We start from the raw sequence: 25,915 nt of genomic DNA on the forward strand, positions 1-25,915 counted from the left end.
TCACGGTCTGCTGAGCTTCATGATTGGCATGTACATGGATGGCGGCCATCGCTTTATCAATCTTAGAGCGCAGAGCCTCTGCAGACTCCAGTTGGTGGGTCACCTTACTGTTGTCCATCTCCAGAAACATTCCAGTGAGCTTTTTTAGCAAATTCAGGTTGCATATTAAGGATGAGGGTGATGAGACACTCTCCCAGGATTTGTTTCTGGTACTGGGGCATAATGGCAGCCGTCAGATGCTCCTGGCCCCATATGTAAACAGCAGGCTGGAGGACAGAGGGACATGCTGTTAGATACACGTTAAACACACATAATGCTTATGATGCCACAATGAGAACAACTGCTTTCAGCTTTCATGTCACCTTCATGTGACCTGTAGCCCCATTTCATTGTCTCTATCCTTTCCCAACGTTGTATTCACAAAACTTAACTTATTGTATTAACGTCCAGGAACGCAGGCAAATGAGCGATTTCTCCAACTCAGTCCTGTCTTCAATTTCCCATCAGATTTTTTCCCGTCCAAACAAAACATCAGGATATTTGAGTCTGACAATGTGTTTGTGTAAGACTATGTGCATATACCCAAATACAAAATAACGTCATGTCTTCTCTTCTAGGTGTCCGATTCTTGAAATTCAGGAGTCCTTATTCTTGATCGATTGATGGTGTTAATAGGACGATTGGATGTTGTGAGTCTTTTGAAATGTGGAAGGGAGGGGATCTACGCCCAATGCATTCTGGTCGCCGCTGCACGTTCAGCAAGAAGCTGTAGGCTACGATCTGCACCGGAATCTCAGGAATTTGAGGTGTCCGCATCAGTTCAGTCGGTCGAGCCGAACCCTCAGAACCACACGGTATTCTTTCACTGACAATCCGGTAAACACTTTATATACTTGTGTTTTGCTTACTAACAAGTTCATACGCCTTGTGTAGCTACAAACTATTTCTCTAGGTAGCTAGCCAACGTAAAATTGACTTCCTGTCTCATTCCAGCAGGGTGGTTGACTAGCAAGCTAGCTAGCACTAGCTAATACTTAAACTAGCTAGTTACCGAGTTGGTACAATCAAGCTGCTGAAATGTTTAGATATTAAGACACAACTAAGATTGATTTCTTGGTCCATTCTGTAATGTTCACCTGTGCTTAGATATATGTCCAGCAGACATTAGCCTAGAGCTAGCTAGCTATAGTACTAGTATTAACATGCAGCACGGTCACGGATTCGAGCTGGCTAACTAGAAATTATTATGTTAGTTGCCTAGCTAGTCTAGTAGTCATTTAAAAAGTTATTTATTGGTAATCTGGCATACAACAGGCTATTTAACTGCAGGCTGCAAACTCAGTAATTTATTTGTATAGCTGGTTGCACCATTCTATTTTGAGAATGACTCATAGGACTCAAAACTCCCAAACTTTTTAGCACACTGTAGCTTATAGACTACGGGCTTTCGAAACATAAAAACTCACATTCAAATACATATTGTTTAGGCCTATTCCGGTTTGTTAGTCCCTGTTGGCCCATTGGAATTTGTTGTCGCGTTAATTATGAAGAGGTAATACAGAAAAGACTAATTGACGGTAAATTATAAATGACTAGAGTAAACGGTGTACTGTCTAGGGGAAAATAAGCAATTCGTTTTGAGAGAATAAAGGTTGGAAGCGTGAGCAGTGTGGTGCAGTTATGGTGGTTAGTATATTTTCAGACAATTTGTTCTGAGAAAAGACTAAGCACACTTCCTGTCTTTCAGTCCACAAATCAGAAGATTCTTTAAACGTCCTTGCTGCACATTACTGGTTTTTCTACATCATGTGAATGTGTTTTGCTTTGTTTGCAGGTTGAAAGAGAAAAATGTCTCAGGCTGAAAAAATTAAGGTATGTTTCTGTATTTGCACAATAGTGCCTAATATCAGACTGCCCTGGATTTTTGTTGTTGTTGCACCTTTCTTTTACTGCGTGTGTGTTCTCACGCATTCTGTTGGATCACAAGCATTTTCTTGTGTGGAAGTGTCCAGTAGAGGTGCAGAACAGATGTCTACCATGTCATTTTAGTCTGAGAGAGAGAGACATTAGTGTGGATGGCATCGTCGACCGCTCAAGCAAGGGCTTCCAGCTGCTGCCTTCCTCATGACTCACTGTTGTCTCTCAGCCTAAAAACCCCCAGGCAGAATGAGAGCACTGTTATCCCAGGAGAGGGAGGGAGGGGGGGGGGAGGAGACGGAGGGAGGGGGAGGGGGGGGGGAGGGAAGGTCAGTTAAAGCAGTGGGCCTAAATACTGTAAAAGTGTTGTTGCATACTCTTTAAATTAACCTGTATTTTGGAGCTTTAGATCATTTAAACTCAAAGATCAAGTGCATAAATCTCAGTTTGTAAACAGAAAACTGAACAATGAAATCCACCGCTGACTGATCCCTTATGGGCCCAATCCCGGGACATAAGTAGCGGAATGCCACACAGAAGTACTTCTCCAAATACAAGGGAGAGACATCAGTGTTTCCTGAGCACCAGAGAACAAACGTTTCCTCTAAATCATAACCTAATAACGGTCTGCAGTGTATACCAAAACAAAGACGAGACAACCCTATTTTGTCGATGGGTGTAAGGATGTACAGAAGTTGTTAGAAGTATCTCTGGTCGTAATGTAGGCGGTTCCTCTGTTTACCTATTTCCAGCAAGGGCAGTTCACCAACCCAGAGACCCCGGGGTATGTGGGCTTTGCCAACCTGCCCAACCAAGTGCACCGCAAGTCAGTCAAAAAGGGCTTCGAGTTCACCCTCATGGTAGTCGGTAAGTGTCATCTATTCATTTCTAGTGTTATCCCTGACCCGGTTTCAGTACTGTAGAGATGCTCCTTTTTGACACTGCAAGAAGAATGGGTCCCCAAATGATGATGTTGAAGTGCCCTAGTCAGGCCATAGACATCTGAGGAATGTGACATCTACTGTAAGTGGGAACATTTGAGGAATGCATTTCCTCTTTCTCCTAGGGCTTGGTAGAGAACAGATAGAAAGGGGATGCCTTATTTGTGTAAACTGAAATAAGCATATGCAGTTCATCAGTCGACTACAGAAAGAATACACTTTCACTTCAGGGTTTCCCGCAGCACTTTGCAGCTAAGGCGGCCGCCTAAGCAACACCCGCTCGTCGCCTAAACAGCGTTATCCGCCGTGTGACTCCTGTTTTCTCCCTTCCATTCCAAACCGTGACCAACGCCAGTCTCCCTTCTCTGCAGAACGCATTAGTCTATCACACTTGAATCGTAAGCTATGATACTGATAAAGGAGAACACACATTTCTTTGTACTAAAACCAGAAACCACTTCTGTAACTGCGTCTGTAGATCATTTCTACTTCCTGTAGTGTGTGTGTGGGGGTTGGTGGGAAGGCCCACATCCATGTTAACAGATGCAGCGAGTGAGTCTTCTCCCTCTCTCTCTCTCTTTCTGACGTGCTGTGTGAAACGTTTGTCTTTCCTCTCCCCTTCCCTCATCTGTGTGTGTGTGTGTGTGTGGGGGGGGGGAGGCCCTGTTTTACCATCCCACCGTCAGTTCAAACTGCCTTAAAATACACCACAGTGGAATGCAGCCTATAGGCTTCTGGGACAGCCTCCCATTGGATCTGGCCTGCTGCTGCTGGAATACTTGAGATGCTTGTTCTAGCGTCAAAGATCGGAGAAGGGATGGACAAATCACATTCCATGCATCGCACATGTCCCCGGCACATGACTGTGGCTTGATGTCTGTCATGTGGAGATGCTTGAGGATAGGATCTGGTTAGCTGAGAGGGATATGGAACAGCGTGCCCGAGCAAAGCATTCCACCAATGGAAGTATTCACTCTTTTGGAAAGAGATGGGGGGGGAAAAAAAGAGAGTTTTCATAAATCCCTGAGAGAGCGTTTTCAAGTCCTGCCGTGTGTTAATGGATTCATGTCTCTCTTCTAGGCGAGTCCGGTCTGGGCAAGTCCACCCTGATCAACAGCCTGTTCCTCACTGACCTCTACCCTGAGAGGATCATCCCTGGAGCTGCAGGTGACGCACACCCCCCCCCCCCCATTACAATTTACCCCCCCTTCCTTCCCCATTGACTGACATGTGTCGCCCGCCCCTCTCTAACCTGCAGAGAAGATTGAGAGGACAGTCCAGATCGAGGCATCCACGGTGGAGATCGAGGAGCGAGGAGTGAAGCTCCGCCTCACCGTGGTGGACACACCTGGATACGGCGACGCCATCAACAGCCAGGACTGGTGTGCTACCCCCCCTCCTCCTCCTTCTCCTCCATGATATGGAATAGCACCTCCATTTGACACTGATTTAAAGGGTTATTTGTGCGACACGGTCTCTGCAAGGTGACTTTTCCTCGGCCGGGACTGTAACGGACCCCTCTGCCTCTCCGCACAGCTTCAGCACCATCATCGCCTACATCGACGACCAGTTTGAGCGCTACCTCCACGACGAGAGCGGCCTGAACCGCCGACACATCGTGGACAACCGTGTCCACTGTTGCTTCTACTTCATCTCCCCGCTGGGCCACGGGTGAGCGTCCGCGCTGGTGCTGCGCCACACTGCCCTCTGGTGGACTGTTACGTCCATCTCTCTTTTTGCGCTCCAGTCTTCCTTCCACCACCCTCTCTGGTTTCTTTATCTGTCTGTCTTCTTCTGTCTGTCTTCTTCTGTCTGTCTAGTCTGAAGCCACTGGATGTGCAGTTCATGAAGGCCATCCACAACAAGGTCAACGTGGTGCCTGTCATCGCCAAGGCGGACACGCTCACTCTGAGAGAGAGGGAGAGGCTCAAGCGCAGGGTAGGTGACTCTCTCTCACACACACACAGAAAATGTGGGCGGTCAGTTTTAACAACGCTCCACATCACCTTCAGTGTGCTACAGCACATAGCTGTACAGTAAATGCTCCCATGCTGTGGCTGTAGATTCTGGATGAAATCGACGAGCACGGCATCAAGATCTACCACCTCCCCGACGCCGAGTCGGACGAGGACGAAGACTTCAAGGAGCAAACCAGGATCCTCAAGGTAAACTGGCATGTCCAAATACTCTCTAAACACCAAACTGGCTCAGTCCCTAATACCGACCGAGTACACGTCTTACAGCCAGGGCTGTGGGTTTTAAGTCGTTCACCACACATCTCCAACTGGAACCGGTACGGGTGTGAGTGATGTTCCTGTGTTCCTCCTCCCCCACCCTCCAGGCCAGTATTCCCTTTGCGGTGGTGGGATCCAACCAGCAGATCGAGGCCAAGGGGAAGAAGGTGCGGGGTCGTCTCTACCCCTGGGGGGTGGTGGAGGTGGAGAACCCGGAGCACAACGACTTCCTCAAGCTCCGCACCATGCTCATGTGAGTGTCTCTGTCTGTGTGTGTGTGTGTGTGTGTGTGTGAGGGGACGCATTGGACAGATGTCCATTTGTAGGAGAGTTGTCGTGCTGATCCAAAGCGTTGATTGATAGCGGCCCCTCTCCGTCCCCAGCACCCACATGCAGGACCTGCAGGAGGTGACCCAGGACCTGCACTACGAGAACTTCCGCTCGGAGCGCCTCAAACGGGGCGGCAGGTTGTCCTCCCATGGTTACGTTCTGCCTCTCTCTCCTGCGTACGTACCTGTCTGTCTGCTTGCCTTTCTGCACCTCCCCCCCCCCCCCCCCCCCCCCCCCCCCCCCCCCCCCCCCCCCCCCCCCCCCCCCCCAGAACTGCAGCCAGCCAGCCAACACAGCCCAAGTCCAGCCCCCATAGCGGTGATTTAGACCACTTCCTGTGCACAACCTACGCAATGAGGACACATTCTTTTGTGGAGATGTGAAAGATGACGATGAGGATCCACCAGCATGTTGTTTTTTAAACAACACAACAAATATCTAAAGCACGTCCAGTTATTACAGGATCATTCATGTTTGCCGGAGAGAGCAGTTGTTGATCTGTGGAAGTCGTTCAATTGTCTACATGTGTAGGGTTCTACAGGTGACCCTTGTTGACCCAAGAGACCAACAGAGTGGGTGGAAGCAGTGGGCCATAGTGTGACCTGTCGGCAAGGCTTATGTGGGGCACATTCAGGCAGAGGATCCTACACAGCCAGGATTAGGGTTTATCTGGTACATTCTGCATGCATTCGGCATATTTTGCTGTTGTGTAGAACAGCCCCTCAAACAGATGTTCCCAAACACCGTGTGGAACCCTAGCGTTCTCGGGGCAGGTTCTGTGGGACTTTTAAGAGCTTCTTTGAGGGCAGTCCAGAAGGAGAGGTGGCTGTCACTACCCTCTCCATCATCCCACCGGTGGTCTGCCCCGCCCAATCCCCCGGGTGACTTATTGGAGGTACCGTCTTCAGTGTGGGAGGTACCCCGGCCGCCCCCCCTCAACTCCACCCCTGACCCCCCCCCCCTCTTCCCTCTCCCCTTTCTTTTCTCTTGCTGCTTTGCTTCCGTTTCTGCAGCTTGCCTTTCACTGAGCACACGTCTGTCCACTTTTTCTTCCGCCAGTCTCTTTCTGTCACGCGCACCGATTCATGCCACCTTTTCCCACGTGTTGCTTTCTCTGCGCCTGCTTGACCGTCACGATGGATGGCGACGTGACTTCCCTGAGGCCTCTACCGCCCGATGGGGCTTCCTGTTCACCCTGCTTTACTGCTGCCTGTCAGCAAGACGCTTTCAGAACACTGTGCTGTCATTTGGATTTGTACATGCGTAGACACAGCCTATGACATGTCGTCTGTGTGAAAGTGATTGGCGGTGTGGCCGTCCAATGGTCAGACCCCCCCCCCCCACTCACCCCAGTCGTCTGCTGTACAGGAAGGGCCCGGAACCGGAGGAAATGGACAAGGATATGATCCTGCAGGAGAAGGAGGCTGAGGTAGGACACGCGACCATCACCCTCAATTGTCTGGCTAAGTTAACTACGTGTGAGTTGGGATTCCAAGGCGTGGTTGTGACAATGGCTTGTTTTGTGCAGCTGAGGAGAATGCAGGAGATGATTGCCAAGATGCAGGCTCAGATGCAGAAACAGGGAGATGGAGAGGGTGATGCGTGAAAGCCCACGGTATGAACACACACACACACACACACACGTCTTGCTTGTGTTGAGATGTAGCACAGTTCATGACGTTATGTTGGTGGTTAACACTTTAACAATGGTTTAAATGCACACTAGACGGAGATGGGAGACGGTATCATAAGCTTTTCCTTTCCGGGTTCCGGGCAGGTTTGGAGCTGTTCATTGAGCCTGACCAGAGAAGAAAGGAGGATGGCAGAGGAAAAGGAAGTAGAGTGAAAATCAAAAGAAAGATATCATCGGAAGATACTGGTCCCTGTCTCAAACTGCTTGCCACCATCTTATTTTAGTTCACTCCTACATAAGCAGTATTATGTTTTTATTGTATTTACACACGTTTTTGTTTCTAATATTCCATATTTCTATGCTATTGGATTAGGCCAGTTATTGAAATGAAGAATATCCCCCTTTAATGGGGAACATCATTTTGTTACAGTCATTAAGACTTGTTTGTTATTTTACTTTACTTAGCTTTTTTCTTTGCTTCTTTTGCTGTTGAGAAAGCCAAAAGCCCCCACTCCTTCTCTCAGTACTGTGATTGGCTGTCCACTTGGATCTAAAACCACTCATCATGTTTCCTCAAGCTACAAGTGGTGTGGCCAACGACTGTGAACGCTTGAAACTCGCTTCCTGTCTAAACGGCAAAACCTCATCTGTAATGTCAGGTGTTTTACCCTCCCTTTTAATCTGTTGTCATGCCAATATTGAAGGACTGTCAATACTTGAGATTCCTCACCAGTGTTTTTTCTGTCCTGCATGCACCACTGTACCTGGTCTGAAGTGGCATTGTGCTTCAGATTGACTAGTGAAGACTCAAATATACTGTGACCTTTGGCCTCTCACCCTGTAGCCCTGGCCCATGAAGGAGACGTTGATGTTCTCGATGGTGTGCTTCTGTGGATGCTGTTCTCCTACCTGAGGTTTATATCTAGTTGTCAACCCATTTAATGCAGAAAAGTGCCCTAACAAATGCATGGTAAAACTGTGACGACTGTGTTCAAGACGCGTTTATAAAGACATAACTATTCCTTTAGGCCCCCTTTCAATGTGGAGTGAAGTTCCTTCCAGCGTCTGTGCTGCAGAGGTCGTACTGCCCATACTGTAGGACTCATCTGTTTCTGGCTGAGTGCCTCTGGAGGAGATAGAGCTTCTGGAAGTTTGAACTGGTCCTTTTTATTTGCCATGACCACCATTTATGGTCATGATATGGACCTTCATGAGTCTATGCTGCTCAAACCAGGCAGAGGCCAATTTAGAGTTCTTAACATTCCAGTTTCTGCCGTTTTATCCAAATACTATCAAATAAAAGTATTTACATATCCTATACTTGTAATAAAATTTGTATTAAACATATATGCTGTTTTTATTTGTCGTCTCTGAGTGCTGGTATATGAGCTGTCGTTATACAAGTGATCCAGGTTGGCCTATTTGTTAGGATTAACAACTTCAGTTCAACACGAGCTGCTAGGGAGAGAGCCTCCCTCAGACTGGGGTCAGGTTAGGGTTCAACACAAGCTGCCAGTGTGAGAAGCTGAGCAAGATTAGCTAGCTGTGACTGGAGGGTCACAGCACAGAGCAGCTTAACCAGCCCAAACGCAGCGAGCAAACAGCCTGGGAACAAAAGAGTTCCCCATTTCGACTTAATTCATGCCTAAGCTGCATGGAAGACACATTGGTTATATTTACAGTAGTGTACAAGATAGATTTCTTAACCTTTAAAATGTGCTGAAATGTTGCACTCTGATGGATTGGTTTGTTATTGTCTGACTCATTAACATGGACCACAGATCTGACCTGTTGATATTTTCTCTTTAATAATGACATTTCAGTCTCATGACTGACATCAGACAATACAGTCATACTGCACAATAGTCAGTGGTCATGTGCTTCTCATGGAAGCAAAAAACTGCTTTCCAACTCCAAAAACCACTTGAGTTAAAGAACCATTTTTCATAGACTTTACTATAGGTTTTTCCCATTCTAACAGGTATACACAGCGCTCTTAATGTCATGGCTTTTCTGTCTTAAATACTCTCCGTTCTATAAAGAAAAACTGTAAAAATATTTAATTATAGCTAATTAAAAGATCTCTTGGGGGGAGGGGGGGGGGGGACTGAGGGTCTGGTTTTTCTGTGGTCCTTGAGAGGTGGGGAGGGGGAGTGGGGTCGAGGGGCAGACAGCGTGGGTTCACCGGGAGGAAGAGGTGGTGTTACCGTTCAGAGAAAACCTGGAGGACAGAGAAGAGGTATTGACATCGCTTCACATGACCACGATACAAAAAAGGGTGTCACCTCAAAAACAAACAAAAAACAACGTATTGTTTCTGCTATACCGGTTCTTCCATACGGCATGTGTTACAGGTTGATATGGTTTTGGCGCAGGCCGGTGCAACTCACCTGCAAACTCTCTCCATCATGTGAGTGACGAGGCGGTCTGAAATACCGGGACAGGACTCCTCTGCCAGGTTGAAGGCATTCTCCAACTCCTCAATAGCCCCCACCCCACCTCCACTTGCCCGCCTCTTCTCTTTCAACTAGGGGACAGGGGACAGCAGGCTTGGAGTATAGATGCACAGTCTCCAGATGAAAGAATATAGATCTACGGGCCAATGTCATGACATTTGTGTAAACAATGTACCTCTCTGAAAATAGGAGTGACCAATGCAGACAAACACTGTGACTTGGGTTGCCTTTTCACCGAATCTGCAGACTAAGCACAAAAAGAGCAACAGTTGTTATTTTCTCTCTTGCTATTGTAGGCATGAGACAGAGAGAGACAGAGAGAGAGAGAGACAGAGAGAGAGAGAGACAGAGAAATGGTCACACCTCTGAATCTGTGTGTGTGTAGCCTTTTTGTAGCTTGTTCATGGAGCTGGGTCTGACTGTGGGGAACGTCCACATGGGACACTGGTTGTCATCGCTATCAGCATCCCTGAGGGGGACAACACCAAAAACACATGAAGGATGTCTGGGGGGGCCAGCAGGCCAAACCATGTTTAGAATGCAGCCATCAAAACAAGCTCTTTTTGAAAGACTGAAATAAAGTGTCCTATTGAGTTTCGTGGAAAAAGGAGGGCATTCTATAAATATACAGAAGGGGCCAGAAATACTTCCATTTGGATTGTGATGAAGAATGTGTGTGTGTGTGTGTTAAGGAGCTCACATATCTGAGTCGTCTGAGCTGGACTCCTCCCCGTGGCCCTCGGACCTCCAGCGGCGGTAGCGGTCGATGAGTTCTGTCAGGTAGGGCGTCTTCTTGGTGTAGCGTGTGATGAATTTGTGCTTTAGCAGTTCCTTGGCTGTCGGCCTCTGATGATGAATTCAGCACAAAGACTTTCAATTCAGCAATTTTCAGATCTTGCACTGGATAGGAACATGATTTGTAAAGTCACTGTGCAGCTTTAGTAACGTGACAGGGTTGCCAAATGAATGCATATTTAGTAACATATAGGTACTATTCTTATGAACATGATATCTAATATACCGAAACTAAAGAAAGCTGTCATAAGATTTATCCAGCCTCAGGGGTTCATTTCCCAAAGTCTTTTGATCTTATGTCTACTTTGAGAACAAAAGATGTGACGTGAAGTGAAAGAAGTCATCTGGCGTTAGTGGCTTGCATGGACAGGAAACCTTACTCACAAAGCGAGGGTCTTTGTTGAGGCAGGCCTCCACAAACTCTTTGAAAGGCTTGCTGTAGGAGCCCTCAAGGGTGGGGGGGGTGTTTTTGGGGATGAGGAATAGGACCCTCATAGGGTGTAGGTCCGAGTTGGGGGGCTCCCCTTTAGCCAACTCGATGGCAGTGATCCCCAATGACCATATATCCGCCTAATGAGATGTACAATTAGAAACGATTCGGTTACAGAACGGATGTTTCATGTACAGGTCCAAAACATATCGGACTGCGTAAAATCTCTTGAATAAGAAAGCCAAAGAACAAATAACGGCATTCCACGTCATAACCATGGCCTCACCTTGAAGTCGTACGCCGACTGTTTGATGACTTCCGGCGCCATCCAAAACGGCGTGCCCACGAATGTGTTCCTCTTGATCTGAGTGTCTGTCAGCTGGCCCGCCACCCCAAAATCGGCCAGCTTTACATCGCCCTGCTCAGACAGCAGCACGTTGGCAGCTAGGAACACATAGGAAGATGGCATGCAATTAATAAGCATCGAGACACAATGTTCTCCTGGTACTTTGAGTGGTGACTAGAGGTAGCGTATTTTTATAAACAACGCTGTCAGTTATAGGAAGTATTGTAGGGATTGTGCAGGAGACTGTAAGGACATAATGGCTGCCAGACAGTCACCTTTGATATCTCGATGAATCTTCCTCTCAGAATGCAGGTACTCCAGTCCCTTCAGGATTTCCCTCAATATAGTAGCTATGTATGTCTCTTCTAATGGTCCGGGACGTAACTACAAGAGAACGAACAAGAGACAAAGAGAGAGAGAGTGTGAGAAGCAAATCTCATATGCTTTCCGGTATAGCTAAAACTTAGACATCCACTATTGGAGATTATACTGGATGGTAATCTTACTTACTAGGTCTAGTGCTGATCCCCCTCCCAAATACTCCATGATAATCCACAGTTTGGTACCCTGAATGGCCAGAGAGAGTAGTATTATCAGTGTGTGTGGGTATGTGTGTATGAGTGTGTGCAATATAGGCCCATATGCAAGTATATAGCATGCCATGCTGCACAACAAATTGTCTTACCTTCAAGTAGGACCCATAATACTTGGTGACAAAGGGGCTGTCACACTGGCTAAGCACCGTGATCTCCTGCTGGATGTCTTCTATCTCGTCCTCAGCCTCCTCCAGGTCGATGATCTTGATGGCCACCACCTCCTTGTTCCGGTTGTTGATGCCCTTGTAGACCTCGCCGAAGGAGCCTTTCCCAATGCGTTCCTGCTTGGTAAAGTACTCCTCTGGGTCCAGCCTGGAATTCTGCTCGACAGAATGGACAGAACACAAACAACTATTAACCAGCAACATATCTACTACAAAAGGGGTGTGTCCTTTGTGTGGTGTGGTGGACTTGCACTTTGCAGTGCGCTGAATACGAAAGTTCTATTAAAGTGTAATGCTGCTTTAAAGTACATTTATGTAACCACAAAATCGGCGATGGATGATGTTCTGAGAACACATTAAACAAGAAAATATGTTCAATTTTATTTTACAAATGAGGGACACTAGCAAAATACAGTTGACAAGTGAACCATTTGGCCCGCTTTGACTTGTTGAAACTGTTGACTTTTCTGACCATTGAAGAGACGGTGTTGTTGCACTGTTCGAAGCATACAGGGTGCATACATATTTATCTCTGCATACCATAGTTGATCTCTGACTAGGATGATTTATTACGGCCCACTACCCACCCATCCCTAGTATCGGATGCCTAGCAGTGAGTCATGGGGATTCGCCTTTGCTTTGCAAGTAGGGAGGTGACAGTAGCTGTAGCTTGAATACTGTACCTGATTTTGCATGTCGCGTAGGTGCGCCATCCTTTCGGCAGATTTGACAGAAAAGGGACAGCCGCAGCCCTTTCTGTCTGCAAGACAAAGTTGTCAAAATCCTGTATCTTATTGTTCTTCCTCCTCCCTAACACCTTTAGCTGCCTAGCGAGCTAGCAAAATAGATAAACACCCAAGCTACCCGTGCTGTCACTCCGCGCAGTGTTTACGGCCTCGAATCCCCCGACGGTGGACTCTACAGCCCGGTTGGAAGACAAGCTATGTATCGTAAAACTACATGTATGATAGCGTCAGACAACACGGAAAAAATGTTTCCGTATATTAATATTTAATTCATATCAAGGAACACTGCTTCTTGAATTGTGGCTTGAGGACAATATAATGGCTTACAATGCGCACGCGCATCCAAGTCTTTCAAGGCATGCAGGATTATGGGAGTTGTATTTTCTGTAACGGATTTAATGGCTTTCTCGATTCATGGGCAACACTGAAAATGTAAAAATGCAGGCGATTAGAAATACAAGATATAAGCACAATAAAGGATAAAGATCAAGCTAAATTGAATTTATGAAAATGTACCACGTACATATTTGAGAGTGTATCGCATTTTGCCAAACATTTTAAATATAGCATTTCCACTAGTGTAGCCTACTTAACTTTCTTGGTGCTGTAAACCAACAACACACAAACACACGCGCACACACACGCATACACAAACAGAAAAGAGAGAAAGCATCAAATGTTTAACACAGGCCTATATCTAGGTCATCATTCGAAATAAAAAAAATATTTACAGTAGTCTACAGGATTTATTTGAATTATGATTTACGGGCATGTACTGATCTACAGGCTTAAATAAAGGTAAAGTGTTATGACCCCACCATGGAAGAAACACCTGGAACCTGAAGGACAACCAAGCTGTCTGCACTGAACAATCATTAGGTTTGGCATTAAAAAGCACCACACCTCTAGTTCGTTCTATTTTAAATCATATAGTCTTTGTATTGAAGTGAGCCACTCGGGCCACTTGTCATTTCTAGAGGGGTTAACAGTGTTTATACTATAGAGTATTGGAAACATTAAAAAAAAAGTTAGTTGTATTGTCAATTAGGCTACTGGGCTATAGTGTTCACTGATGTGATTATCAGTAAGAAGGTGGTCAATCTTAAATTAAAGCTTTTGTCAATGGAAACAGATAGGCTTACCACAGAGCGCCAATAGGAAGGTGGAGCTCACCAGCACGCTCAAACTGCGCTCCTCCTCATCACATTCGTTTGCCGAAGAAGGGAAGCAGATATTGGATTTTACTGAAGCTCTTTGGAAATACTGAAGCTTCTTCTAGAAAGTGTCTATGCACAAGAGCTACATTTATTGATCGTCTTCCGCGAGGGATTGATACAGTGTTACTTAGCGATTATTTTCGAGTTCCAATAAGGAGAAATACATTGAGTGCATGGTTTCCTACCTAAGAAATGGTTTAACGGGGATCTGAGCAGCTAACTAAATCTGCTAATTATGGTAAAGGTAAGTACATTTTCTCAGTCGATTAGCCTGTTTATTTTAGACGCATGCACTGTAATCAATTGAAACTGAGTCAATGCTAGAATTCAATAAAATGTGAGATATATATATATAGGCCAAATGAAACAAAATGTTGTACTATGATTGTACAAAAAAAGAAAAATCTAACACATGATGTCAGTTACTTGACAGACGTGCATGAACGTTGTACGTTCCAAAATGGAAAAAAGAACAGTTACATTGTGTATGGTTCCTGTAGCCTACTTGAAGTTGCATAATCAATATTATGTATGATATTTCACTATCTTGCGGTGCATGAGTCATATAAATGCCTCTGACACCCACTGAGACCACTCTCAGATCCGAATGTACTTTGACCATATATTTTTGGGGCACTTATTGTTTGCTTGTTTGTTGGGAGATATTACATGTTTGCAATGCAACACAAGCTATCAGAAGTCTGCATTCAATACAGTACAGGACTGTATCAAACTATAATCTATTTTTAATATGTGAATTGAACATCAAGGCTCAGATCTTAATCTGTGGACCTTCTTCACAGACAGATTCCCCTCGTAGGAGTGCTCATTGAAACAAGACAAGGCCGTGAACCCGGCGGAGTTGGTCAGGGCCTCCCTAGCCTGACCAGGCCCCTCGGTCAGGGCCTCCCTAGCCTGACCAGGCCCCTCGGTCAGGGCCTCCCTAGCCTGACCAGGCCCCTCGGTCAGGGCCTCCCTAGCCTGACCAGGCCCCTCGGTCAGGGCCTCCCTAGCCTGACCAGGCCCCTCAGTAGAGGATGGAGGTGCTGCGTCGCTCCTCTGTATTTGCTGCTGAGGTCATGGATGGGTTTGAGCGCTCACCAACTGACAAAGAGCTGATTTCCCAGTCCAAGGCTCTGTGTAGGGACTATATACTCTCCAGGCTCCATCTGGCTGGACTAGGGTGGTCCAAGGCAGAACTTAACCTCCCTACATCCAGTGGATCTCTCTCAGAGGTTTCAGCAGTGCTCCTCTGTCTCGGTAAGACTCTAATAAAACTCTACTGACTAGTTAAAGGTAGACTGATGTTTTGTCATATGGATGGATGAAATCAGTTTGACCTGTTTTCAGACAGAAGAACGCAAGAAGAGGGGCTGTTGATATGGTTGTATTCTCCCCCCATGACCCACCAATGACCCTTTCAGTCTGGCTAGACAGTTTTTTTCTAATGACTCCTTCGTATTTTTAATAGATAGAACTTTACTGATCACAGAGGGGAAATCTAACCATCAAAGCATATAGTGAAGATATCTACCATATAAGTACAATGAAAATAGGAATGATCCTCAACAAAAAGAAAAGAAAATGCAATACATAGATGGACACTGATTGTGCAGCATTCCTACATTGTGCAGAAAATGCCAGCTATGAGTGGAGTGTCAGCAACATAATGAGGTGTAACACATTTGATATTTAGCCATGCAAAATTTGGTAGAACAAGTGGGTAGATAACACTGAAGCTCTAATTGGTTAGGCATGTCTGCCTGCTCTTTTGTTTCCTAGGTGACGAGCTGGAATGCATGCGGCCGAGTGTGTACAAGAATGTAGCGAGACAGCTCAACATCTCGGTGTCCATGGAGTGCATGGTGACTGACGCCTTCCTCGCCGTGGCATCGGAGATCTTCTCCACAGGTGAAGACGGCGACGAAGGATGGGGGAGGAAAGACCACATCGGTGGAAGGGGGGAGATGGGGTAGTGGTTCAGTATTTTGCTCTGCTGGACAGCTGTTTAAGGTATTTGAATAAGGGAGAATGCACAGTTTTAGGCCAGGATAGAAAATCTGATTATTTTTGTACATTAGTGGGAGACTTGAGCATACAGTTCCATCTGGGAGCGTTAATACATTTCAACCCCCTCCCTCTGTCTCTCTCCAGTGACATGGTAAAACACTTAGATCAATTGTAATATGCTCTTTGAACGAGGTGCATTCAGTTAACTCAGTCAAAATACTGTATGTTTTCGTACTTTCGGTCTAACTTTTGGACATTGACACGAAGAAGTAGAACTAGAAGTATCCAAATGACAACTCATGCAGGTCTCTGAGTGGAACACGTTAGGATTCTGGGTAACAAGGACTTGGCTTTGTGTCTGGAAAGATAAAAATAGATTCGATTTAATTTGACATGCTTGTATTTCGGTTGAATTGTGATGGCTCTGACGTCACAAAGGGAGCCATTTTTGGAACACTGTGGGATTCCTTCAGAGAAAAACAAACTCAGCCCTCTGGCCCCCTGAGTCCTTTGGGATAGGGAATGGTGGAGGTTCCTAAAATGGCATTTATGGCACTACAAGATGTGGGTTTATGATAACATTACATTCAAACTTGTTTGTCCTTGTTTGCCCATTTCTCATTTGTCCCGGCTGTCAGGCCCATGTATGTGCATCAGTCGAACTCGTTTCTCCAGTATCTCCCATCTCTTCGATCCTCCTCCTCCCCTCAGTCCATTTCTTGTCCTTCCCCTTATCCCAGACAATCTTATCTCTGTTCCTAGCTGTCTGTACACATCAGGGTCAGCGCTCTCAGTGGGGAGTTGCGGCTGAGTCTGGCGTGTGTAAGCCCTCTCAGAACTCTTCCTCATAGCCAGGCCACAGATCAGCTCAGTGCTCTGACACAAATGGCTAAAAGGAGGATAATGCCATTAGACTTGCTGTTGCATCACAGGTGATTGTCAAACTTAGCCTGACTGGGTTTCGGTGTTCTAGGACATGAGATTACCTTTGATGTGATGCACACACTCCTCGATCCAGTCTCACAGCCATGAGCTCCTGTAGTTACTGTTCAACCAAACGTCGTAGAGTATCCTCTTGTTATCTGATGTCGTCATTCTAAAGATTCTGCATAGAGTAGGATCATGGGGGGTAGGTACCACATCATGTAGTCTAAAGCTGAAACAAACACAATGGTGACAAGCTTAGATGCTGTGTGATTCTTATCTAAACCCTTTTTAGTGAGTCGCTCACTGTGTATCCCTCCAGTGTACCAGAATACACAAGGACTAAACTGATCCGTGTTTGCCTTGTCCCCGCTCTGTTTATAGGTATCACGTGGGGCAAGGTGGTGTCTCTGTATGCTGTAGCTGGGGCCCTGGCAGTGGACTGTGTACAGCAGGGCCAACCGGCCACAGTTCACACCATAGTTGATAGTCTGGGCCAGTTTGTCCGCAAGTTCCTGGCCCCTTGGTTAAAGAAACGAGGAGGATGGGTAAGGACATGTTGTTTTTGAGTGAGACTTGCAACCAACAGAACACAGTTTGGAACAGGAAAGAGAAAGCTGGTTGTAGGGATGCAAGGTGTTGGGGGTCTGTGACCCCTTAGCTCCTGCCATTGCAACAAGTATGTGACTCCTGCTGCCCTCTACTGGTGTACAGAGGTACATTGTCTGGAAACGTTCTGAAAATGTCAGCAGCAATTATGAATGAATTGATTTGATTGAAAACAAAGTGTGGTTTGTTTGTCTTCATTGTAGATGGACATAAGAAAATGTGTGGTCAAATCGGATCCCGCCCCTGAACCCCATTGGCTGGCCTCTAGTACAGAGTCCTTCAAGTACCTCCTCACTACATTGTATGTTTATATCATGAAGGAACAATGACACGCAGCCCTGGAGAGGACTGGGGATGACTAATATTCACCTGAAGGATTGAAGGGGGAAACGGAATGGAAGGCCTCACTTATGGACTCTGCTGGTTGAGATCTGTGATGACTGAAAGTCACTCACAACAGTACTGCAGTCATATTCTTATTGTTAGCCGCTACCCTTCATCCAAAGAGTAGTCGCATTGACTGTCACACGCGTCATCCACAATCAGGTCAGATCTCTTACTCATTTGTTCTTTAAATATGGATCACGCCTCCGCTAACAATCTTTAAGTGGTGCATTAATTAGGGGTGGATGTATCTCACTGAAGGAGGATCTGTCTTCTGTCTGTACAGTCATCTGATGGTCTTGTGTTGTCTAATATGTAACAGATGGACGTCAGATGAGTCACTTCGCATCTCAACTGGCTCCCTAGTGCCTGAGGCTCACTTCCTGGGCAGTTGGGATGTTGGGTGAATCATCAAATGTTTCAATGCATTCTGGGATGGTACCCTGTTCTGTTGCACTTGGCTGATTTCTATATTTATTCAGTTCATTAAGGGTCTAATGCTATGAGAAGTATTTTAATGTTAGATATTGTATCCTTTGATACTGTCTGTCTATGAGTACTGTCTGGGGCTTGTTTCTTTATTTAAACTAATGGTAAGCAGGGTCAGTGCAGAGAGAGATGCTGGTATTGACTGGTGGTAATGTTGGTATTTATCCAATTGGAGAATGTATGTGATAACTTGCACAGTATTGTTGTTGTGGGTGTTGGTATGTCAAAACATTTAAAATCCCAATAAACTTTTAACACAAGTTTGTCTGTTACCTGTGGCTTTACTCTGATGACATGTCATTACAAAAATATGCTGATGAGCAGCAGATGTACATTTAGGATAGAAGATCCAAACTCATATGGTGACATGAATTACGTAACAATAGAACACCTGAACAGAATGAATGACGAGTGAGTTCATATTCCTTGATGTACTGACTTCATTTCACATGAAGCAAAGAACTGCTAGCATTGGAAGCACACAGGGAGCGGTGCAAAGATCGCAGACACTGAGGGGGTGAGAACGTTTCAGTACAACACATTCATAGGTAGCTGCACACACACAGGTGAGTGTGGCAGTAGCATTGTAGCATATTTTAAGCCTAACAGGATGGAGAGAGATCTATCTCTCCCAAGAAGCATGCTCCTATGGGTCGGTCATCACGACCTCTGGTGGGAGGAACACCATGGCCTGTGTATCCTATCCCAGCAGCCTGCATCAAGAATTCCGGCGATAGGTTATGTGCAAATGCTGCATCAGCGGCTGGCCCTCCATCGCCATGGAAACCGTCTGCTCCAGCCTCCCATCCGGTCTAAGCTGGAACACTCTGGAAATCTGAGTGGGAGAGAAGACGAGGCATCGATGATGATGCACTTCACTCGCCCACGTACTTTTGAGTGCCCGGAGGAGAGCAGTTTTGAATCAGACAATGTCTAGAGTTAGTGTTTGTGTGGGATTGAGATCGTCATGGGATCAACACAGGATCAAACCTTTACCTGCTGCACATGGGGCTCCTTAGCAAACGAGGTCCTGGCCAGGCCATGGGTGTGCAGGGTCATCCCCTGCCCCACCAACTCCCCTTCCTCTATCTCCACAAGCCCTGCAGTGGGACGCTGCATGTTATGAAGCCTATCCCAAAACTGTGTTCACATTCAATATTTTGTATTTTGAAAGGCGTCTCCCAAATAAATAGGAGTAGCAACTATAGTAGTGTCAATGTATGATTTGGGACAAGGAGGGTTGTGTCAGGATAAGGCTTTGGATGGCACCTGAATTTTGAGCAATGATGAAGGCCACTCTGTTGGTGCCTGGTTGCAGCCTGATGAAGCCACATTCCCTATGTAGAGGTTTTTTGTTCTCAGCATGTGAGGCATTAAACCTGAGGATAAAGAATACATTGTTAAATTGTTAGTCTCATATGAAGGCTTTATGACCAGAAATGTAATCAATAAAGCAATGACGATAGGCGTTAACTATTGCAAAAACATCCAACATTAAATCACACTCACGTGAAGTTGATAACCGGTTGTCCTACTTGAGAGAACTGCAGAGTCTCATTGTACCGGAAAGGTGGTATCGAAGAAAAAGAGCCCTCTCCGGGCTCATCTGATTCCCAGGTTCCAAGCAGCCAGTCAAGCGCCAATACAGCGGGGTTCAACTCTGCTTTATGGGGTCGATCCAACACAACAGCCAGGTTCATACGAGGACACTCATGAGAGAGGCTACCCGTTCGCGTCAATTTAAAAATGTCAAAACCGGTAGCGTATTTCTTTAACGTAAATCAGAAGAGGAAAGGGTAGCCTAAATATAGGTGATATATTTCCCATGATCGAAAGGCAGTTGAGTTAATGACTGCGTACAAACACCATTGAAATGGTGCGTACATAAATGGTCACGTACATAAATGCAGATGAATTGTAGGTCACTTGCGTTGCGACACTGTTGTGTTAATTGAAAACATTGTATCTGAATTGAAACAAAGTGTCTTACCTGAGTGGTGAAAAGGGCACGCCATTGATGTCGCAAACTTTAGTTTAGTTTAAATTATTTGATGCTGCAAAATATAACCAAGGCTTACTAGAAATAAACGCAAATGGATTGATGTCAACTAAAGTGCATATCATACTGCGGCTGCGACAATGTCATACTCAGAAAAATGTTGACGACGCCCCCTTTTCACAGATGAATCTTGGGAAATGTAGGCTAGAGATTGTAAACTCTTGCTTGTCTTTCTAATGTTTGTGTTTAATTCTCTATCTCATTGCGTATTGATGAAATATCAATTTTCTTGCATTTCTTTTCAACATTGGCACAAAATAATGCACTTATTACAATACATTTGACAGTTTATTCATATAGCAGATGATTTTATCACGACAAATTATGTAATACATTTTGTTTTATATATGTTAGTATTATCAACAAGTAGCTCTATGTTAGGCATATTGTTAACACGCATGCAGTTAGTAAAATCTGTTAAAGAAAATATTTTTTTATACAAAAGGTGGTTAAAATCTCTGGTCACAAACACAAATCCTCCTGTCACAGTTAGATGCCTTCATAGTCCATTTATCTAGGTGTTCTCTGGTATATCAGACAGACTGCATGTTTTGAAAGTTTCACGTTTCCTCATGCTTTGCTTTTTTTGCAGTTATTGAGTGCGTCTTCGAGTGCAGCCAGTGCCAGGTCAGCATTGGTCTTCTGGCAGTTGTATCCCATCAGGCCCACACGTATCACCTGCAGAGAACACAAAATGTATCCTAAACTACACTCTCTTCTGACAGTGTAACCAACAAACAGATTCACGTGACATGGTGACTTATCAGTGATTTTATCCTGCTTTCATTCACAGATATAGGGGACCAGACCACTCACCAACCCAATAGAGGGCCCAAGCCCCCCCGTCATCTCCATCTGGTGGTGTTTCATAATATAGGTCAGCATCTCCCTCCAGTTGTAGCCATCAGGGATGGCAAAGGTGGTGACAGAGGGAAGTCTCAGATCCTGGAGAGGCCATTGCAAACAAACAGATGACCAAAAAGATTAGATGTATCGTGCATTGCTTGTGGGCCTGTAATATATAACAACGTACATATCAGCTATAAGGTCTCACTTTGTCCTTGATGAAGAGCTTGAGTCCCAGATCTTCCAGACCTTTATAGAGGTGCGCTGCCACCTCCTTGTGGTGCCTCCATGACTCCTCCAGCCCCTAGGGGGAGACAGAGATCACATACTGAGGGTGCTGCTACTCCTGTCCCTGAGGTGTGCATTTGCATATGTGTTGTCAATCTTACAGTTTCTGCAAGAATTGCAAGACTTTCCCTCAGGGCAAAGAACCCAGACACTGGTCCTGTATGGTGGTATCTAAAACAAAGGTTTAACAGCCATAAGTCATCGTCACAGATAAAACAGATGTGGCTATATTTACATGCAACTTTTGCGTATACTTACATTCTGGCAGGTTGTCCATCACAGCCCCAGTAGTTAGACAAGTGGGTCATGTCAAAAAGGTAGGACACAGGTTTTGTTTTCCTGTTAAACATCTTGTGGCTGCAGAAGGGTATCAAGCGTTTTAAAAAGTGTTTTGTTTGTGAGTCGTCAACAAACTCACACACACACACACACACACACAGACACACACACACATATAAATAGCCATGCTCACCATGCTCTCTCATTAAAGGAGATTGGTGCTGTACCAGGAGGAGCATTTAAGGCCTTCTGTGAGCCAGTGTACAGGATGTCAATATCTAGAGAAACATGAGAATGAAAAGATATATGAAAACAGATCTCTCACATGAAAACTAATGTCACACACATACCAAAATGATGCAGTCTAAAATGATCTAACAACTAAAATTATCTTACTCTGTTTATCCATGAAGATTGGTGCTGCCCCAAGAGATGCAACTGTGTCCACCAGAAACAGACAGTTGTGTCTGAAAGGACAAAGAGAGGAAAGTAACAAAGAGAGCAGGCTGGTCACTTGAAACTGCAGCCTTACTGATTTGTGACAGGGACTGACAGATGGAGATCAAGGTATCCTACTTGCGGCACAAGTCACCAATGCCATCTACTGGGTGGCAAAGGCCGGCGGAGGACTCTCCATGTGTGAGGAAGAACAGAACAGGCTTGTGTTTGGCCATGGCCTGCAGACAGGAGATGGACACTCAGAAAAACTCATGCTCTGACACAAAGGAATACTATGTGTATTGTTAAAGAATTAGTCTGTGATGGTCACCCTAACTTGGAAGGCAATGTGTACGTTTACAAATTACCTGTTCGATTTCTTCATTTGTGAAATATCCACCTGGTGGTTTCACCATTGTGTGAACCTTTGCACCTGAAATAGATAAGGTTGTAGGACTGATATTTGGACACTAAAACATTTAATCAAATTCCAGCCTCTGGGAAATGTTCTATGGTAAATGTCTGCTTAAACTTTAAGTAGCATATACTCACCAATTCTTTCAGCAATTTCAGCCACGCGTTCTCCCCAAATTCCGTTTATTGCCACCAGGACACTTTCTCCGGGCTCAACCGTATTGAACACCGCGCACTCCATCGCCGCATGCCCGGAGCCACTCATGGATATTGTCATGTTGTTTTCTGTCTGGAAGGCGTACTGGATCCCCTTCTTGATATCATTCATGATCTATATTACCCGCGAAAAATGTATAATTGAATACAATTATATGTTGCGTTTGAGAACATGTTCCTGGCTGCACTTGCGCACCCCATTACGCATTAGAGTTGCAATGGTATAGCCTACATTTATTCCGTTGTCAAAAGTATTAACTACCACTTTAGATATTGGATGAGCTAGGTGGATATGCAAGGTTAAAATTACCCATGCTTGTTAAAATATTTAAGTTGGATGGAACATGGATGATTAAAGATGGCAAATACTATACCTCATACATTTCTGGGTGCAAATGGCCAATAATCGGCCTGCCCCCTGCAGCTAACACGCGTGGAGGCACGTTAGATGGTCCTGGTCCAAACAAATAGCGGAAAGGTGTCTCGAGTGGTCGGAGCATGCAAGCCGGTGGTGGAATTGACACTGAAGACATGCAGCGGTCCAGGCGCAGCATCATAAGCGTGTTTTTTGTGGGTAGTGAGCTTTCCAGAGCCGCTTGTTGCGCAAGGAGCGCGGCTCTACGAAACACAGTCCGCTGCATCATCCTTAACTCCTCACTCCGGTTTAGTTGTCTCAAGTGTCTTTCTAGGACCGACTGAATAATTGTGTTTGGCTTGGGGTTTTGCTGAAGATTTAAAGAAACAGGTCTTTGACCTATTGGGCATGGATCTGTGTGCGTCACTTTGGGTTTGCAAAAACAGCCTAACGCATTGGTCGAGAATGTCTGATCTGCATATTGTATTGTCAACTACAACAGCATCAGGTTACAAAAAATGCAATACTTTTTAAACTACATCGATCAATGAGTAATGAGAGCTTGTGGTTATGACCATGTTCATGGTGAGAAATTCAACTCAATTTCTTTTGATTGCACTTAATCAAATGTAGTGGCTAGATTTATTATGCTGATGTCACCAAATAAAATGTCTAACAAAACAATACAATTATTGGGGCTTTATTTGGGCACACTGTATATTTGATATATTATGTTTGAGAAAAGTACCTTCTTAATATTAAAAGAGGTTCATTATGTAAACTAAGACTTGGGACTGGACTTTAAAGGAACTTGGAGCACTTGCACAGGTAGGAAATAACGTTGGCTCGAACCAGTTGAGTTCAGTTAAAAGTTGTTTGTGAACGTGCTCTGTTGATCTTTCCCTCCCCAGATACTGTCCTTATTCAGGATTTTCGAGAGGTGTCTACCCATTTAAAGACAGGAGATTGGCTGACCAGAGTACAGACAAATAGAGACACAGATACACTCACAGTCACGCGCACACATACATTCACTTACATATCACTCATTTACATTGTTACTAAACATGTTTGTGTGCCCGCACACCAAAGATATTTTCTTAAAAATTGCGGTAAACCTAATTTGATTGATTAGAGTAAATACCGTTTAAATCAAGTAAGCAGCATGGCTTAAAACAAACCCGTACTATACATTGATATTTCAGTTGTAAAACCCAAAATACTGTGCAGTTAAACGGTGAGATAACAACACAGGAACTTTCAGCTTTTGAATGAGCTCAGTCGCTCTCTTCCCTGCTTTGGGAACCCCTGTTGTGAGAAACTTTATGAGAGTACATAAGGGGCCACAGAGGGGTCATTTAAAACCTGCTCCTTTTCTCACAGTGCTCAACTGTCAGTCAAGTGCTTGGTGCACATTTCACATTCTCTCACGATTGTGACTAGGCAAAGTTCTACATCTTAGTATGGAAGGCTCCTGAAAAGGTATTTACCATGGTCATCTTCGATATTGCATAAATCGCATATTGTCAAATCTTTGTTGCCTAGTAAGAGTCTGTGCTTGGGGAGAGTTTGATAAAACAGAAACAGGATCAATCATGATGTTACATTTGTTGAATAACACGTGACCCCTGTGGAAGTGTAGGTCTGGCTGTCTTGAGGCCGGCGCGTCTGGTTAAGCTGTCATCATATCACAACAGGACCTTGAACGATCTGTGCTGAACATCTCTTCATGTCCCACGTGGTCAATAATTACACTGGCTGGTAAATAAATGAAACTCCACTGTTTACCTCTCTGTGGCCTTTGCACCACTGACGTACTCAAAATGCTTAATGGGGTGGGGGGGGGGGGGGTGGGGGGGTGCAAGAAAGAAAGATAGATACTGAGAAATTTGGCAATTGGAAGGCAAGAGAAAAACTGTAATAGGAAGTCAAACTTGGCATGGTCCTGCTCGTGTCAGGACATCTGTTCTAAAAGTATGATGTAACAGCCTTTGGGAACATCCAAAAAGTGACATGTAATATTTGTCAGGTTGACTGTCTGATGGTCCTTTCAACAGCTCACTCACTTCTGTGTACAATTGTACAGCCTGTCTCTTTGACAGAGGCTCGTGATGTGCAGCTGGGAATCCTGTCCAGCAGATGGGGGTCTCACACTGAGCATGCTCACACTGAGCATGCTCCACCATCGGAGGCTCACAGAGGGCAACATATGTGGATAACTGAAAACTGTTTAGAGCAATTTTAAAAGCAACCAAGTGTCCAATCTACCATAAAATTAAAGCTTATTACGCAACCAATTGTAATAACAATATCTAATCAATACTATCTACATTCAGTGTCAAGTCAATAAATAAATAAAATATGTTGTTTACGCTTGAGACAGAGACTACATTTTGAGACACAATGACCTGCATTGTTTTAGAGTTTCCACACAACTGGACTCTTCAATTTAAATGACAATGGTTTGATTCTCTGGAGGAATGTCTTAGTATGCATGAACTGACTCTGGATACAAACACCAGCCCCTATATAGGTCAGAGAAAAACAACTGTATACATCCGTAATCTATCTTTGTTTTTTATAATGAGGCCCATCCTTAGGTACCAATCTGTCCTCTGCTTTCCCTCATTCTCTCTATTGTGTCTATCAACCCCCCCCCCACACACACACACGCACACACAAAAAGTGTGCACACACACACTTCCTCTTTCTTCACAGTACCACATATCTACCTTCAATCTCTCCCTCCCCTCCCTCAGGGGCCCCTCCCTCCTCCCATCTCTCTACATCTCCCTCCTC

General features: G+C 45.0%; 5 protein-coding genes across 7 annotated transcripts; 2 read left to right on the forward strand and 3 right to left on the reverse strand.

The window, feature by feature from the left end:
* Nucleotides 1-726: 726 nt before the first annotated feature.
* On the forward strand, nucleotides 727-8,402 carry sept2 (septin 2). 2 transcript variants are annotated; one of them, XR_006956625.1, is made up of 14 exons: nucleotides 727-876; nucleotides 1,835-1,872; nucleotides 2,670-2,784; nucleotides 3,939-4,025; nucleotides 4,117-4,240; nucleotides 4,395-4,529; nucleotides 4,679-4,796; nucleotides 4,922-5,023; nucleotides 5,200-5,345; nucleotides 5,476-5,559; nucleotides 6,791-6,851; nucleotides 6,951-7,037; nucleotides 7,200-7,969; nucleotides 8,084-8,402. XR_006956625.1 is itself a non-coding variant. In XM_047027024.1 (13 exons), exons 2-12 carry the CDS (start codon nucleotides 1,849-1,851, stop codon nucleotides 7,026-7,028), a joined length of 1,074 nt encoding a protein of 357 aa, XP_046882980.1. In that variant the 5' UTR covers nucleotides 727-876; nucleotides 1,835-1,848; the 3' UTR covers nucleotides 7,029-7,037; nucleotides 7,200-8,402. The 2 variants fall into 2 exon arrangements, 1 of the variants encoding a protein (XP_046882980.1); XM_047027024.1 differs by having other exon boundaries at nucleotides 7,200-8,402.
* A 444-nt stretch (nucleotides 8,403-8,846) lies between these two features.
* On the reverse strand, nucleotides 8,847-12,927 carry stk25b (serine/threonine kinase 25b). Its single transcript, XM_047027014.1, has 11 exons — nucleotides 12,526-12,927; nucleotides 11,768-11,998; nucleotides 11,593-11,649; nucleotides 11,358-11,466; nucleotides 11,023-11,180; nucleotides 10,691-10,876; nucleotides 10,212-10,357; nucleotides 9,875-9,980; nucleotides 9,687-9,758; nucleotides 9,446-9,582; nucleotides 8,847-9,276 (listed from the first exon to the last, which is right to left on the reverse strand). The coding sequence occupies exons 1-11, from the start codon at nucleotides 12,553-12,555 to the stop codon at nucleotides 9,237-9,239; spliced, it is 1,272 nt and encodes a 423-aa protein (XP_046882970.1). The 5' UTR covers nucleotides 12,556-12,927; the 3' UTR covers nucleotides 8,847-9,236.
* An 880-nt stretch (nucleotides 12,928-13,807) lies between these two features.
* Nucleotides 13,808-18,445, forward strand: bokb (BCL2 family apoptosis regulator BOK b). Its single transcript, XM_047027051.1, has 5 exons — nucleotides 13,808-14,049; nucleotides 14,609-15,065; nucleotides 15,588-15,716; nucleotides 17,124-17,287; nucleotides 17,552-18,445. Exons 2-5 carry the CDS (start codon nucleotides 14,843-14,845, stop codon nucleotides 17,675-17,677), a joined length of 642 nt encoding a protein of 213 aa, XP_046883007.1. The 5' UTR covers nucleotides 13,808-14,049; nucleotides 14,609-14,842; the 3' UTR covers nucleotides 17,678-18,445.
* Nucleotides 18,446-18,473: 28 nt separating this feature from the next.
* Nucleotides 18,474-20,390, reverse strand: thap4 (THAP domain containing 4). 2 transcript variants are annotated; one of them, XM_047027065.1, is made up of 5 exons: nucleotides 20,212-20,390; nucleotides 19,731-19,884; nucleotides 19,491-19,600; nucleotides 19,218-19,321; nucleotides 18,474-19,056 (listed from the first exon to the last, which is right to left on the reverse strand). In XM_047027065.1, the coding sequence occupies exons 1-5, from the start codon at nucleotides 20,234-20,236 to the stop codon at nucleotides 18,940-18,942; spliced, it is 510 nt and encodes a 169-aa protein (XP_046883021.1). In that variant the 5' UTR covers nucleotides 20,237-20,390; the 3' UTR covers nucleotides 18,474-18,939. The 2 variants fall into 2 exon arrangements, with proteins under 2 accessions (XP_046883021.1, XP_046883022.1); XM_047027066.1 differs by having other exon boundaries at nucleotides 18,475-19,056; nucleotides 19,731-19,881; nucleotides 20,212-20,388.
* Nucleotides 20,391-20,553: 163 nt separating this feature from the next.
* agxtb (alanine--glyoxylate and serine--pyruvate aminotransferase b) lies at nucleotides 20,554-23,483 on the reverse strand. Its single transcript, XM_047027013.1, has 11 exons — nucleotides 23,136-23,483; nucleotides 22,684-22,876; nucleotides 22,500-22,564; nucleotides 22,270-22,370; nucleotides 22,090-22,160; nucleotides 21,887-21,971; nucleotides 21,673-21,771; nucleotides 21,516-21,585; nucleotides 21,335-21,430; nucleotides 21,097-21,225; nucleotides 20,554-20,958 (listed from the first exon to the last, which is right to left on the reverse strand). The coding sequence occupies exons 1-11, from the start codon at nucleotides 23,403-23,405 to the stop codon at nucleotides 20,851-20,853; spliced, it is 1,287 nt and encodes a 428-aa protein (XP_046882969.1). The 5' UTR covers nucleotides 23,406-23,483; the 3' UTR covers nucleotides 20,554-20,850.
* Nucleotides 23,484-25,915: the final 2,432 nt, after the last annotated feature.

The sequence above is a fragment of the Hypomesus transpacificus genome, chromosome 10 (assembly GCF_021917145.1).
Source record: "Hypomesus transpacificus isolate Combined female chromosome 10, fHypTra1, whole genome shotgun sequence".
In the NCBI taxonomy this organism is placed as follows: Eukaryota; Metazoa; Chordata; class Actinopteri; order Osmeriformes; family Osmeridae; genus Hypomesus; species Hypomesus transpacificus.

Excerpts from the sequence above, each read along its gene's own strand:
- bokb (XM_047027051.1), top strand. The coding sequence starts at position 14,843 with ATGGAGGTGCTGCGTCGCTCCTCTGTATTTGCTGCTGAGGTCATGGAT. Across the intron at positions 15,717-17,123 it reads ATCGGAGATCTTCTCCACAG|GTATCACGTGGGGCAAGGTG; the intron begins GTGAAGACGGCG and ends CTCTGTTTATAG. Across the intron at positions 17,288-17,551 it reads TAAAGAAACGAGGAGGATGG|ATGGACATAAGAAAATGTGT; the intron begins GTAAGGACATGT and ends TCTTCATTGTAG.
- stk25b (XM_047027014.1), bottom strand. The coding sequence starts at position 12,555 with ATGGCGCACCTACGCGACATGCAAAATCAG. Across the intron at positions 11,999-12,525 it reads TACGCGACATGCAAAATCAG|AATTCCAGGCTGGACCCAGA; the intron begins GTACAGTATTCA and ends TCTGTCGAGCAG. Across the intron at positions 11,181-11,357 it reads GATTCATCGAGATATCAAAG|CTGCCAACGTGCTGCTGTCT; the intron begins GTGACTGTCTGG and ends ATGTGTTCCTAG.
- thap4 (XM_047027065.1), bottom strand. The coding sequence starts at position 20,236 with ATGGCGTGCCCTTTTCACCACTCAG. Across the intron at positions 19,601-19,730 it reads CAACCGGTTATCAACTTCAC|GTTTAATGCCTCACATGCTG; the intron begins GTGAGTGTGATT and ends CTTTATCCTCAG. Across the intron at positions 19,322-19,490 it reads CATCATTGCTCAAAATTCAG|GGCTTGTGGAGATAGAGGAA; the intron begins GTGCCATCCAAA and ends GTCCCACTGCAG.
- agxtb (XM_047027013.1), bottom strand. The coding sequence starts at position 23,405 with ATGATGCAGCGGACTGTGTTTCGTAGAGCCGCGCTCCTTGCGCAACAA. Across the intron at positions 22,877-23,135 it reads TGCACCCAGAAATGTATGAG|ATCATGAATGATATCAAGAA; the intron begins GTATAGTATTTG and ends CGGGTAATATAG. Across the intron at positions 22,371-22,499 it reads CAAATGAAGAAATCGAACAG|GCCATGGCCAAACACAAGCC; the intron begins GTAATTTGTAAA and ends TCCTGTCTGCAG.
- sept2 (XM_047027024.1), top strand. The coding sequence starts at position 1,849 with ATGTCTCAGGCTGAAAAAATTAAG. Across the intron at positions 4,530-4,678 it reads ATCTCCCCGCTGGGCCACGG|TCTGAAGCCACTGGATGTGC; the intron begins GTGAGCGTCCGC and ends CTGTCTGTCTAG. Across the intron at positions 4,797-4,921 it reads GGGAGAGGCTCAAGCGCAGG|ATTCTGGATGAAATCGACGA; the intron begins GTAGGTGACTCT and ends CTGTGGCTGTAG.